Raw genomic sequence first — 14,261 nt, 5'->3', positions numbered from 1 at the left:
CCAATAGCAAAGACATGGAACAAACCTAATGCCCATCAACAGTGGACTAGGTAAAGAAAATGTGGTACATAGACACCATGGAATACTATCCAGCCATAAAAAAGAATGAAATCATGTCCTTTGCAGCAACCTGAATGGAGCCAGAGGCCATTATCCTAAGCAAATTAACACAGAAACAGAAAACCAAATACCACATGTTCTCACTCATAAGTGGGAGCTCAACATTGAGTACACATGGACACAAAGAAGAGAACAATATACGCTGGGGCCTACTTGGGGGTAGAGGGTAGAAGGAGGGTGGGGATGAGAAAACTACCTGTCAGGCACTATGCTTATTATGTGGGTGACAAAATCTGTACATTAGACTCCTGTGATACACAATTTACCCATATAACAAACCTGCACACATACCCCCTGAACCTAAAATAAATGTTGAAGAGAATAAATACATACATAAATAAAATAATCTTTTTAACTAGCTATTTTCCTAATTATAGAGGGTTTTTCCCTTCCCTTGTTTGATTACATTAAATTGCTTCTCTTATACTGGTGTTTCAAAATTATGTGTGTAGAGATGATGCATTTTTATTTACTGAGGTTACCCAAAGATTTAGAAAGTCTACTTTTAAAAATTATTTACTTGGTACCTTTATTGAGAAGGAGTTTCAAGAGAAACACACTCAAAGATAGGTAATTTTTAATGTATTGAATAACTATTTATTGTGTGCCTACTATGAGCCAGGCATTATATAGTTGAGCTGATAACCATGGTAAACTCTGTGGTAGCCCTCACAGAGTTTCCATTCTAGCTTAGGAGCCAGGTATTTTGTTCATTGCTTGGGCTGTAAAAGATAATTTTTGAGCTTCAGATAGAAGTTTAGAGTATTTTGGGGGAATGTCAATCAGATGAAAACAACAGTACAATGCTATAATTAGTATAAAAACAGAAGGCTTTTTGAAGCAGCCGTTCTTCTGCATAGTAGATTCATTGACCCTCTCATTTAACTTCCTGGAATTCCACATAGCAATGACTCTTCTTCCTAAAAAGACAGGGAGTCTAGAATAGAGGGACTTTCAGGAGTAAAATCAAGAAAAGTAACAAAGGACCTGTATACTGGGCAGTTGTGCTAACCTATTTCTTCTAAGATCAGATTTTCATTATTTCAACTCAGTGATTTTTATTCGTTTTAGACTTAAATGATGTCCAAAGACTTGGATTTTTTTTTTTTTTGTCTCACCTTATTTTCTAGTAAAGCTTTTCTTGAAAACTTCCTGGAGCCAGCATAAGTGGTTTCCCTGTTCTGCTCCAGCCTATCTCTGTGTTGATATTTCTTTCTTTGTCTCTCTCTGTAATTATGAAACCAGGTATTGCTACTTACGTATCTTATAAGCTTCTACTTTGTATGATGTTTTCATTTACTTAAATTGCATATTTTTCCTTTTATGCTTCTAATGGGATGACAGAACTCATTGAAGTATAAGAGGTCAGTGTTAATACTTTGAATGAAATAAATTCTTCACATTAATAAAAAAAACTGTATGAACAGTCTGAATTTTTAAGCACTTGAATTTTTATAAGATCTTATCCTGGAGTGTGTGTGCCCCAGAGCATGCCCCTTTTACAAAGATTAAAAAGAAAAACTATGCATGCCAAAGAGAATTCTCAGTTTGAGAAGAAGCTGTGAGATTCTTGATGTGTGCATTCTTTTCAGAATTGAAAGCATAGTGTTTTGAAGCATTTATCTTCTTTGGTATTTCAGGTTGACCACAATATGGATGTCAATACTGAAGAAGATGATGATGGGGAATTAGCACTGTGGTCCCCTGAAGTCAAGATTGTTGAACTAGTAAAAGATTGTAAAGGTTTGGGATTCAGCATTTTGGATTACCAGGTATAAGAACCTGTATAGAGGTGTTTTCTTTGGAGTGATTGGTTTGTATTAAAGTTATGGGAAGTAGCAATTGTTTAAGACCCCTATTGACTTAAGCAAAACTGAATCCCAAAGATGGGATATTATACTACTTTCAGTTGTTATCTTTAAAATTAGTAGCTCCTTTAGTGAATAAAATGATGGATTATATAGGAACTGGACAATAAGGGAAGCAATAGTTATATATCCATGGGTGCTTTTAGAGCAGGAACTTGATGAACTTGTTTATATGGAGGACTTTTGTTCCTCAGCTTTATTCAGATATCTTTCACATACCATAAAATTCACCCATTTTAAGCATACAGTTCAGTCGTTTTTAGTATATTCACAGAGTTGTGCAACCATCACCACACTCTAATTTTAGAACATCTTCAACACCCAAAAAAGAAATCCCATACACATTAGCACTCGTTCCCAATTCGTACTCTCCTCTCCCTCCCCTTCACATGAAGGTTTATAGTTTAGCTTACCTATTAATTTCAATGTGCTTAAATAAATAGAAGTGTTCTTGGTCAAGTTATATATTGCATTTATATTAATACATAATATCTATGTATTTATATATTTATAGCTACTCCAATTATAACTAGGGTAAAGTTACCAATACATTTGGGGGAGGGAGATGTAAAAGGTCACAACAAGACATCTATGTTGTATGGTTCTACCAGTTACTGTCATATATTCAGACTGCTGATTATTTGGGGGAATTAAAATTGTTGCCAAGAAATCTCTTAACTTTTAAGATGCATATTTTACTACTTTGGTGCTGCCTTAACACATTGTGGTTTAGTAAAGCAAAATGTACTCTGTTAAAGCACATAAAATGCCAAGTGATATTTAAAAATCAATTCTTTTTTAATATCATAAGGCAATCAGGAATAGATTAAAGGAAAAATAGTTTGAGCATTGTATAAGAATATTACGTTCTATTTTATTTATTTTTTTTTTTTGAGACAGAGTCTCGTTCTGTCTCCCAGGCTGGAGTGCAGTAGCATGCAACCTCCATCTCCCTGGTTCAAGTGATTCTACTGCCTTAGTGTCTTGAGTAGCTGAGACTACAGGCGCCTACCACTACACCTGGCTAAATTTTGTATTTTTAATAGAGATGGGTTTTCACCATGTTGGCCAGGCTGGTCTCGAACTCCTGACCTCAAGTGATCAGCCTGCCTTGGCCTTCCAAAGTGCTGGGATTACAGGCATGAGCCAATGTGCTCAGTCTAAATTCTGTATTTTGGAAGTGTGATTTAAATTTACTGAAAAAGAAATCTATTTCATTTTTGCTGGCATAGTTCTGTGCCAGATAGCCCTCTTCCTTTTTAGAATTTCTCTTTGGAATATTACTGAATGATAAGTTCTTGATTCCAAATATTTTGGAAAATATATTTATCAAGAAATCTGAACACAATTAAGCGTTTGCAAGTTTATATATTGGTTAATATTAGGGTATATAAAACAAATGGCGGGGACTCTTTTTTTTTCCTCCCCATTGTAGCTATATTATCTAGAACCACTGGGTGGTTAATAAATATTTGCAGAATGATTTAATAGAGTTTAGGTTAGCCAGAAATAGGCCTGACCTTTTTGTTTGTTTGTTTGTTTGTTTGTTTGTTTGTTTGTTTGTTTTCTGTTTTGAGACAGAGTCTCACTCTGTCGCCCAGGCTGGAGTGCAGTGGTGCGATCTTGGTTCACTGCAATCTCTGCCTCCTGGGTTCAAGCGATTCTTGTGCCTCAGCCTCTTGAGTAGCTGGGACTACAGGCACGCACCACCATGCCCTCCTAACTTTTCTATTTTTCGTAGAGATGGGGTTTCACCATTTTGGCCAGGCTAGTCTCGAACCCCTGACCTCAAGTGATTCCCCTGCCTCAGCCTCCTAATGTGCTGGGATTACAGGCGTGAGCTACCACGCCCAGCCTAGGTTAGCCAAAATTAACTGGAATTGAATGAACAAATTTAATGGGAATTTGAGGCATGAGCCACCGTGCCCAGCCTAGGTTAGCCAAAATTAACTGGAATTGAATGAACAGATTTAATGGGAATTTGTTAATAATCGATTTTGATAATTGGGATTTAATTTAGAAGATACCTCTCAGATGTGGTCTTAGATATTCAGGTACATTTGCATTTCTATTATTGTAGGAATCTATGTATATTTGCATTCTTATATAATACATATTTATATCATAATGGTTGTTCTGATGCTCTTAAATGACATTATCTGTAAGTTTTATATTTTGAATAGTGCACGTATTAAGGCAGAGAAATGTTTCAGAACTCAAAAAAATTCAGTAAAGGATGGAAAGAAAAACTAGATAGTCCTTAAGAATTTAATCCCTAGTTAAAAGGAAAACCCCCTTCTGAGCTTTACACTTAAAAACATCTATAGTCAGTTCTAAATGTAGAATTTTTTGTTCTTCATTGCATTCCTATAGGTATGTATTGTAACTTCTATTGTTTCTTTTTTTTTTTTTTTTTTTTTTTTTGTAGCCCAGAGGTCCTTTATTTTTTTTTTTTTTAACACCTATTATGCCATGAATTCATAGGGAATAGGTTCCAGCAGCTCAGGCTCCTTCCCATTGGTTCTCACAAAGTGTGCTTCTCTGGGTGGAGCAGGCTGGCGCTTTAGTTGAACCCAGGTACCTTTCTCTTTGGCTTCTTTCTTTTTCTGATCATTTTCCTTCACACGTTTCAGGAAGCTATCTCGGCTCTTAGAGTGCTTAATGTGCTCAATACGCACATTAATTCTCTTGGCAAGAATCTTGCCCTTAACTTGTTTGTTTACAACAATGCCAACAGCATGCTGGGTAACATTGTAGACTCTTCCAGTTTTGCCATGGTAACACTTGTGGGGCATTCCTTTTTGAACAGTACCCATTCCCTTGATGTCTACAATATCACCTTTCTTATAGATTCGCATATATGTGGCCAAAGGAACAACACCATGTTTTCTAAAAGGCCTAGAGAACATATATCGGGTGCCTCTCCTCTTTCCCTTTGTGTTCGTCATTTTGGCGAATTACTGGAAGATGGCGGTTCCGGCCGAAAGGAGTTCTATTGTTTCTTGAAATTTTATTTTTAATTTATAGAATTCTAGGATTTTCCTTTTCCTCTTATTTACCTCACAATCAGCAGCACACATACTGACATTTGTTTCTGTACAAATTATGTAAAATAATTTTCTGCCAACAAAGGATTAGATATTCTTTTTGTCTTTGTGCTTCTTATAGAACATAACTACTTAATTTCCTAAAGGCCACTTTGATTCAGATTAAAGGGCTCATCTTATTTACTTCTACAGCTAAACCTTGGGGAATGGGGAGGGGAACACATTCAATCCTAACTTGGATGCTTTTCTTAAGTCGGTCTTAAGTATACTTACAGATGTGTACAGCACATTTTTCACCATTTGTCAGTGGTACCTAGAACTGTTATCTACCATGACATTTAGATGACAGGTAAACACAACTCAAATTTGGTTTTGGGCAAGTTAATTAATCGGTTATACCATCCCTTGTTGTAATTAGGTAATAAATTCTAAAGTTCAAGAATATTTTTTGCAAGTCCAGGCAAAGGTTTAGCAAAAGCCATGAAAGGCCACGTCCCTGGCTTTTATTGCATTCAGCATGTCCTGTATGAATTTATTAGGTAGCTGAGTAGGGCCAAGGCAAATTCTTGCCCTGCCAGGCCTAGCATGTTCAGAACAAAAAGTACTGCAGAAACATTTAGCTACAGAGAGAAAGTATTGGTAGAGGGAGAGAACTTTTAGGTTGTAAAGGGCTTACTTAGCATTATTGTAGAGATTGAAAATTTACTTTGGAATATCTCATTTCAGTTTAACCACTTTTCTCATGAACAGCCTTTTCTCTAGAACAAGAACTTTTTGAAGAGCCTAACAAAATTACATTAATCTATTTCATTGGTGTTTATGTACCTCCAAATTTATAAAATGGAGATAGTAATGTCTAGCACAAAGGATTGTGTGGTTTAAATGAATTAGTGTGTAAGGAAATAGGAAATGTTATATTATTATGGAAATGTATTAACAATTATTCAGTTTAGAAAATAAACACAAAAGTTTTTGATACTGTCCTCAAAGATGGCACCACACTATAATGTTTGTACTCTATCAATTCTTTAACTCTCTAGTTAGATTAGAAAAATTAATAAGTAGATGCCTTTGTTTAGTGAAGTCTAAATTTAATCTTAAAATTGCATTCTAAAATGCAGCCAATTCTTGATGAGCCATATGTGAATTACCCAATTGTGGATTATTGGCCAGAAGTTTGCGTTTTATATAAATTGAACTGAACTTTAGGAAAAGAGACCAGGCGCAGTGGCTCACACCTGTAATCCCAGCACTTTGGGAGGCCAAAGTGGGCAGATTGCTTGAGGCCAGAAGTTTGAGACCAGCCTGACCAACATGGTGACACCCTGTCTGTACTAAAAAATACAAAAATTAGCCAGGCGTGGTGGTGCATGCCTGTAATCCTAGCTACTCAGGAGGCTGAGGCAGTAGAATCCTTTGAGCCTGGGAGGCGGAGGTTACGGTGAGCTGAGATTGCGCCACTGCACTCCAGCCTGGGAGACAGAGTGAGACTCTGTCTTAAAAAAAAAAAAAAAAAAAAAAAAAAGGGAAAGATGAGTGAGCAGATAAAGGAGCTTGAATTAGTCTATAGAACAATAGGGTAGCTCTCTGGACAGGTCAGTGACTCAGAATATTGATGAAAGTTGTGTAACTGAGCAGAGAAAAGCGGTATGCCTTTATACCTGAAATGATCAGCTGAGTCTGATACACAGTTCTACAACTGAGTCATATGGCCAAAGTACAAAGTGTGAAAATTCATTTCATTAAAGACATTTTAAATTAGATTGGGTCAAAGACAAAAGAGAAAGCAACAGGGAAGACAATAAATGTGATTAGGTTATAAGTTTCTTTATTAGCTCTTAGGGTACAGTGGTAGTAGCTTTGTTGGCTATTATTTGAACAGAGGTAGAATATTTGTTAGTCTCAAATACGCCTAGCCACTTCATGTAGTGGCTAGTTAAAATCCCACTCTGTACGTGTGCCGTATTAGGAGATTCACTGATCTCCATTGTCATGCCTTATAGGATTGTGTCATGGCAAACAATGCGTGTAATTTGTCAAGAGCATGAATATGATGGCTTGACTGAGTACTCTGTTTCTTTTTTTTTTTTTTTTTTTTTGAGATGGAGTCTTGCTCAGTCGCCCAGGCTGGAGTGCAGTGGCGCGATCTCAGCTCACTGCAAGCTCCACCTCCCGGGTTCACGCCATTCTCCTGCCTCAGCCTCCTGAGTAGCTGGGACTACAGGCACCCGCTACCACGCCTGGCTAATTTTTTTTTTTTTTTTGTATTTTTAGTAGAGATGGGGTTTCACCGTGTTAGCCAGGATGGTCTCAATCTCCTGACCTTGTGATCCACCTGCCTCGGCCTCCCAAAGTGCTGGGATTACAGGCGTGAGCCACCGCGCCCGGCCGACTGAGTACTCTGTTTCTAAGCAACAAAACTCTTCAGAAACTTGGTTATAAGTTTTTATACTGTAATTTCTTGCCAGTTTGTAGGTGAGATTTTTATATTATACCTTAGTTATCTCTGTCTTGTTTCCCTAGTATTTATGTGTAATGTCTTTATTCCTTAGACTATTGTATCCATGGAAGATTACTGATACTCCCCCTAGTATTAATAACAATGTTAGGTAACATTTACTGAGTGTTTACTGAGTGCCAGGTAATGTTCTAATTGCTTTACATGTATTAGGCTATGTATTCCTCACATGAACCATATGAAAGAGATACTCTTATTGTTGTCATTTTAGAAGTGAAGAAACTGAGGCACAGAAAACTTAAGTAATTAGTCCAATTAATACAGGTAGTATATGGTAGAACTGAAGCAGTTGGGCCCCAGGTCTTTTTTTTTCTTTCTTTTTCTTCTGCCGCCGACTCCTCCACCAGGTCTGTGCCTTTAACCATCATACTATACTGCTCTTTCCTTTGTGAGTGCTATTTCCATGTGCATTTTATTATAGGGCATCCATATAGTAAACTTATTACAGAAGACCTTTCTGTTTTTTCAGCTTGTGAAAAATTTCATATCTTAAAAACTAAGCTACTAGATAGTATTCTCATTTTTCATGCTTATATGAAAGTTTAGCAGGTATTAAAAATTAATATAGTGTGCTCATATGCATTGTGTAAGAGCTAGTTTTATTGCTTCAGAAGACCATCATTGCAAATTTAAGAATCCTAAACTAGTGCAAGTAATTTGTTGTGGGTTAATGTTCAATAATGAAACAATGATTAGGTATTCCAAGAGTCTGTAATTTTTAATTTCTACCAAAAAGCTTGAAAAAAAATTAGAACTGTATGGATTTTACCTTCAGTTGACCTTATAAATTAAACATGGCAAGTAGATATTTTCTGGTGTTTTGATTTATGTTGAACTTTGAATAACCCCTCATGATTATAATTCACTGGAAATGTTTGACATTAGCCAATTTTTGAACATTAGCCATGATATTGCCATCCTTGGTACTTTTTGAATTTCAGTGATTTAGAAGATAAAATTTATTAACCAATAATTCTCCTCCCTCCTACATCCTATTCCTCATTCCTCTCCCCTCTTGAGTGACTCAATTTTTGCCAAAGCAGATATTTTTGAAACACTATTTTTATCTCTCTCAAAGTCTGAGAGAGATAAAAATAGAAATCATAATAACATAGCCATTGGGAGGTGATTCATATGTAAATACTGTTAGTAATGCTTTAAAAATTTGTTCGAAACCAAAGTCAAATGGCGACTCATTAAAAAGAATAGTGGAAATATTTCTCCCTATAAAAATTGACAGTTATTAATTTTTCTTAAAAGAGGAAATGGGTTATAAAACCAAAATATAAAATATTGCAGTGTTACTGAGTCTTGAATATAGTATGCCTTAGTATTTGTGCAAAAAATCTAGTGTGTAGTTTTGACTGCCTATTAACTCTATTAGAATTCTCTTTTTAAAAGATTTATAAAAGTTGTAGGACAGGATTATATACATTTCATGTATGTCTTTAAGTTGTCTTTTTCCTTACCCTATGCACAACAGAATGACTTTCTGAGCACATTGAAAATGTTTTAAAAATAGGTAATACATACATATGGCAGAAAAATTCAAAGGTGTATAAAGATATCCTGTGACAAGTAAATCTACCTCTGACCATAATCCCTTACTTCTTCCAGGTAAAAAACCTTGGCTTTTCTTGTCCATCCTTGCAGAAACATTTTATATATACATGGTTATATAAGTAATAGTACTTAATTATTTAATTTTTAAAAATTTTTGACATATAAATGGATTGTATCATACACACCTTAAAGGCTCTGTATTTTTTTTCTTAAAATTGTATGCTCTTTCATTTTGGTACTTATAGAGCTACCTCTTTTTAATGACTACATAGTATTTTTATTGTTGATGTACAATAATTTATTTCGTCAGCCTCCTGTACCCAGTTGGTGGGCATTTTAAGTAAGGCTTTAGTGGATATTTTTGTGATACTCTTTTGTTAAAAGGTGGGAATAAATCTTGTGATAGGTAGGTGATAAATTCCTAGAAGTGGAATTGCTCATCAGAAGAGCATACTGTATCTTCTAAACTTTGGTACATATTTACCAAATAGCTTGCATTTAAGTTTGTGAGACTCACATATATTTAGACCACTTAAAATGGATCCTTTCGTATGTAGCGTTATTTCTTTATTCAGATAATTCTCATGGAAGATAGTGTAAGCAGGTGTGTAATTCATGAATTTGCTAATGGTTTTCTATGATGTGGACAGATTAAGTGATAGCAATATATAACTATCAATTTTGTTTCAACTTTATATATGGCGGTAATTAATTTATTGGCCTTTGTAGCTAAGTGGGCATAAAGTGTTTATATTCAGACTATGATATTAGTGCCCCAAACTCTATTTCTATTTCTTCCACTTAATTTTATTTATTTATTTCTTCTTCCACAAATTTTAATCTTGTTTTACTTTTGTTTATTAGAGAATTTAGCTTAAAGTGGTGGGGTTGGGGGGAGGGCATTAGGACTTTAATTTTTACCAAGAGATTTGAGAATTTGAGTAAATGCTAATATCAGTATATAGTTTTCAATCGCCTGTGCAAGCCTACTGTCTTCATGTTCATCTTAGCTAATCACTTTACAGAATGTAGGATTTAGCATTTGATAGGTATTGATATAATTTTAACACATTAATAGTATATAGAGTGGTAACATTATAAAGTCAGGTATGTAACCATATTATTTCCAGAATCTAAAATATAAAGGATAGGCATGTATATAAGTTATTATACAGTTTCACTTTAATGCTCAAGGGATCTTATAACATGGCCACTGACATCTAGGTTTTTTTTTTCTCTTGCCTTTTTTTTTTTTTTTAGGAGCTCTTTGGGTCCACGTCACCCATATAAGATATTGGTACTAAGCAAAATGCAGTCAATCTGCTACTAATGGCAGTGTCTGTAGTCTTGCAGATATATCATATGCCTTACTGTTGAACAAACCACACAGCTGCATTTAAAGGTCACTTTTTGCTTAACGGAACTTAGGGGAACTGATAAACGCTACTTTTTGCCCATCCCTGACTCCTATCCACATTTATTTTTATTAACATCAAAGTACTGTAAGTTCCAGTGCCAACTGGGCTGAAGATTTCTTTTCACAGAGGATTTGCTTCCTTTCCCTCTATGGGAAAGTTCTGTATCCCTTAAATCATTTTAAGCTGCTTCATTTGAAAAATAATTCTTAGTGGTGTGCTCATGGAGTGGATTGATTGTGGCTACTGGGGAAATTCTCTCATGGCTTAAGTTTTGCTTTTCAAGCCTGCGAAGTGGGTGAATGAAGGGAGCCCACTCCTGGTGTGTGCAGTTTGTAGTGTGCTCAGGATGACGACTGACTTCCAAAAACCTCAGTGCAGCAAGACTAAAGGCATCAGGAGACCAGAAGCCACTTAATAAGAGATCAAAGAGGCTGTGTGTATATCAGCTTGAAATCCAGATAGTACAGATCAAAAGCTTGCCTTAGTGAGGCAGCTGCAGGGGGATGAAGTTAGCAGGAGGCCTCAAAGATCTTAAGTCAGGCCTGATGTTGAACTTTGCAGGGATTTCATGGCTCTGGAATACGAATGTGGCAAAAAATCCCATTGTGTCTAGTGGGGGCGAAAGAGAATAACAGGCAAGCAGCAAATGCTTGTCAGCTTTCTCATAGGGTAGCTTTCCTTTTAACACATGTTTATCCATGACAGTTTCTGCTTCATACTTGAAGGCATTGTTGAGGAGGAGAGGATCCTGAAGATGGTGAATCTACTGTATTACCTTTAGTGAGTGTTTCAGATGTGGCCAAACTATAAATATTAGTGTTTTTGGAATGGCCATGGAGAGCTAAAATGTGGCCATAAAGGTGCTCAGATTTACTGCCATAACTGGTAATCACATCTCTCCTGCAAAGTGCTCGAGATATCCAGGAAGTGAGTGGGTATCAGCCTGGCTATGCATCTGTCCCTCATGTAATTAAAAAACAGAACAGCTATTAAAAAAAAAAGGAAAAGAAAAAAAAGGAATAGGAACAGTTAATCGAAAGAAGAAACTCAGTCCCCAGAGGTGTTTCATCACCAGTCTTCTACCTGTAGCAATGGATGTGTTCTGGAGTTCCCAGTTGAGTGTGATGTCAGTATTAAGAACCATGGTAGTAGATAAAGTCATAGCCCTTCCGAGAGTGTGCCAGAGTGATTGAATCAGATTAACAAGTAGGTATTGGGAATCTGTTTGTTCAAGGTGTGATGATTTGTGCTCCTCCACCTTGTTTGTGAGTGTCATTTGGAGCAGGCAGTGATCCAGAAAAGCCAGGCTTTCCCAGTGAGTGCCAGGAAGTGGTGCTGCCTCCTTCTGGTACCAAACATCTAGTCTGTGAATGATGCTTGAAAGCAGATTGACTTGACTGGCTGATTTTTACACACCATTTCTAGGGCTCAAGTTTCCCTTTCAGCCCTTTCCTCTGTATTTTATTTTAATCTGATATTACATTTATCAGTACAGCACTGAACATATGGTATGGTTGAGAGGACTAGCTTATGAGTCAGAAAGCTCCCAAACGTCCAGGTTTGCATTCTGGATATACTCCTGGGACTTTGGCAAGCTTGTTAGTCTTTCTTATTCTCTGTTTACTAAAATGATAATATCTAAAACAGAAGTAATATTTGCTTTATAAGATTACAAGGACTAAATAAAAAGATGAATATAGGCTGGGTGTGGTGGCTCATGCCTGTAATTCCAACACTGGGAGGCTGAGGCAGGAGGATTACTTGAGGCCAAGAGTTCAAGACCAGCCTGGGCAACACAGTGAGACTGTCTCTACAAAACCAAAAAAACTTAGTCAGGCATGGTGGCGTGCACCTGTAGTCCCAGCTACTCAGGAGGCTTGAGTCCAGGAGTTCAGAGGCTGCAGTGAGCTGCGATCACACCACTGCACTTCAGCCTGGGTGACAGAGTGAGATCAGTCTCAAAAAAAAAAATGCATATAAATGCCTATGCTTTTCTTAACTCAAAATAATCAGTGTTCCTATTATATTTACTGAAAAATGATGATAATGATAATGAAGATTTTCAAAGATAGAATCTGGGTACAGATTTGTTGTGCTTGTTATTCATTCTCACCTTTAAAAGATACGAGCCAGTATGGAGACTATAAAAATGAAAAGGTATATTCCTATATATAATAAATATTTGCTGAGCATCTCCTCTTCCAGGCATTGTTCTAGGCATTGGGGAGCTAGCAGTGAACAAATTAGATGAAGTCTGTCCTCATGGAGTTTAAATTCAATTTGGAGTAGACAGACAGCAGACAAATAAGCATATATTACAACAGAATAAAGAGAACAGACTTGGCAACAGCTCTGTACAATATGTTATAATTTTAGCAATGGTGAAAGTAAGACTAAAAGACTCTCTGAGTGTTATTTCTTGGGATCCAGAGAGGCCCCAGGGGAAATTGAGGTCTGCTGTGTGGACAGTAAGGGATTGGACATTCCAGCCACAGTGAATAACCCAGAATTAATAAGTTAGTCCTGATTTCATGTTTTTATTTTCTTTTGTAACTAAATTGCTTAATATTTTCCTTAACTTTCAAATTTTATTTATTTTAATGAAAAATCCTTTGAAAACTTTGTGTTCTGATTTTTTATTTGGAAAACATGGCCACATGGTTTAATAGCTAACAATTACGTACTGCTTACGGTTCCCTCTTTTTTGAGGTTTCCCTTTCCATGGCATCAGTTACCCACTGTCAACTGCAGTCTGAAAATATTAAGCTATTTTTGAGAGAGACCATATTCACATAAATTTTATTACCATGTATTGTTATACTTGTTCTTTTTTTATTATTGTTATTAATCTCTTACTATGCCTAATTTATAAATTAACCGTTATCATAGGTGATACGGTTTGCCTCTGTGTCTCTACCCAAATCTCATCTCAAATTATAATCCCCATGTGTCAGGGGAGGGACCTGGTGGGAGGTAATTGGATCATGGGGATGGTTTCCCCCATGCTGTTCTTATGATAATGAGTGAGTTCTCACAAGATCTGATGGTTTAAAAGTGTATGGAAGCTCCCCCCTCATTCTCTCTCTCTCCTGCTGCTGTGTAAGATGTGCCTTGCTTCCCCTTTGCCTTACACCATGATTGTGAGTTTCCTGAGGTGCCCCCCAGCCGTGCGAAACTGTGAGTCAATTAAACCTCTTTTCTTTTACAAATTACCCAGTCTCAGGTAGTTCTTTAGAGCAGTGTGAAAATGGGCTAATACAACAGGTAAGTATGTAAGGGAACAATCATAATATATACAGGGCTTGGTACTATCTGTGGTTTCAGGTATCTGCTAGGGGTCTTCGAACGTATTCCTTATGGATAAGGGGGGACTACTGTACTCTGTGTCAGGGATTGTTTAAAACACTTTAGGTATATTGACTGATAAAATCTTCTACAACCTCCAGGCTGTAGGTCCTGTAATCATCCTTGTTTTATGGATAAGGAAAACTGATGCTGAGGTTAAGGAGTTCACTCATGACCACCCAGTTAGTAAATGGAGCTGAGCTCCTGAGTCTGTGGTTTTGTCAGGTATAGTCTGTAGATCAAAAACAATACTAATTCTTCATAATTATGGCTTAACTGAAAGGTGATAGAAATTTCTAGTTATTTTGTCATTCTAGAGAAACATACTTAATATAATTTTAAAAGCTTTTCTTCAGATTATTCTTGAAGCCTTATGATCCCT

General features: G+C 36.5%; 2 protein-coding genes across 15 annotated transcripts in view; one reads left to right on the top strand and one right to left on the bottom strand.

The window, feature by feature from the left end:
- The window catches only part of PATJ (PATJ crumbs cell polarity complex component), a 421,434-nt gene that overhangs the window by 89,729 nt on the left and 317,444 nt on the right, over window positions 1–14,261 (top strand). For all 14 annotated transcript variants that reach the window (XM_063817330.1, XM_016919657.4, XM_016919650.4 and 11 more), the window contains one exon: window positions 1,761–1,892. In XM_063817330.1, coding sequence (XP_063673400.1) covers window positions 1,761–1,892 — 132 coding nt within the window. The remainder of the gene's footprint in view (window positions 1–1,760; window positions 1,893–14,261) is intronic.
- On the bottom strand, window positions 4,376–4,972 carry LOC134810897 (large ribosomal subunit protein eL21). Its single transcript, XM_063817337.1, has one exon. It carries the CDS (start codon window positions 4,934–4,936, stop codon window positions 4,454–4,456), a length of 483 nt encoding a protein of 160 aa, XP_063673407.1. The 5' UTR covers window positions 4,937–4,972; the 3' UTR covers window positions 4,376–4,453.

This window comes from Pan troglodytes, chromosome 1 (assembly GCF_028858775.2).
Source record: "Pan troglodytes isolate AG18354 chromosome 1, NHGRI_mPanTro3-v2.0_pri, whole genome shotgun sequence".
In the NCBI taxonomy this organism is placed as follows: Eukaryota; Metazoa; Chordata; class Mammalia; order Primates; family Hominidae; genus Pan; species Pan troglodytes.
This window is presented reverse-complemented; position numbering and strand designations above follow the sequence as displayed.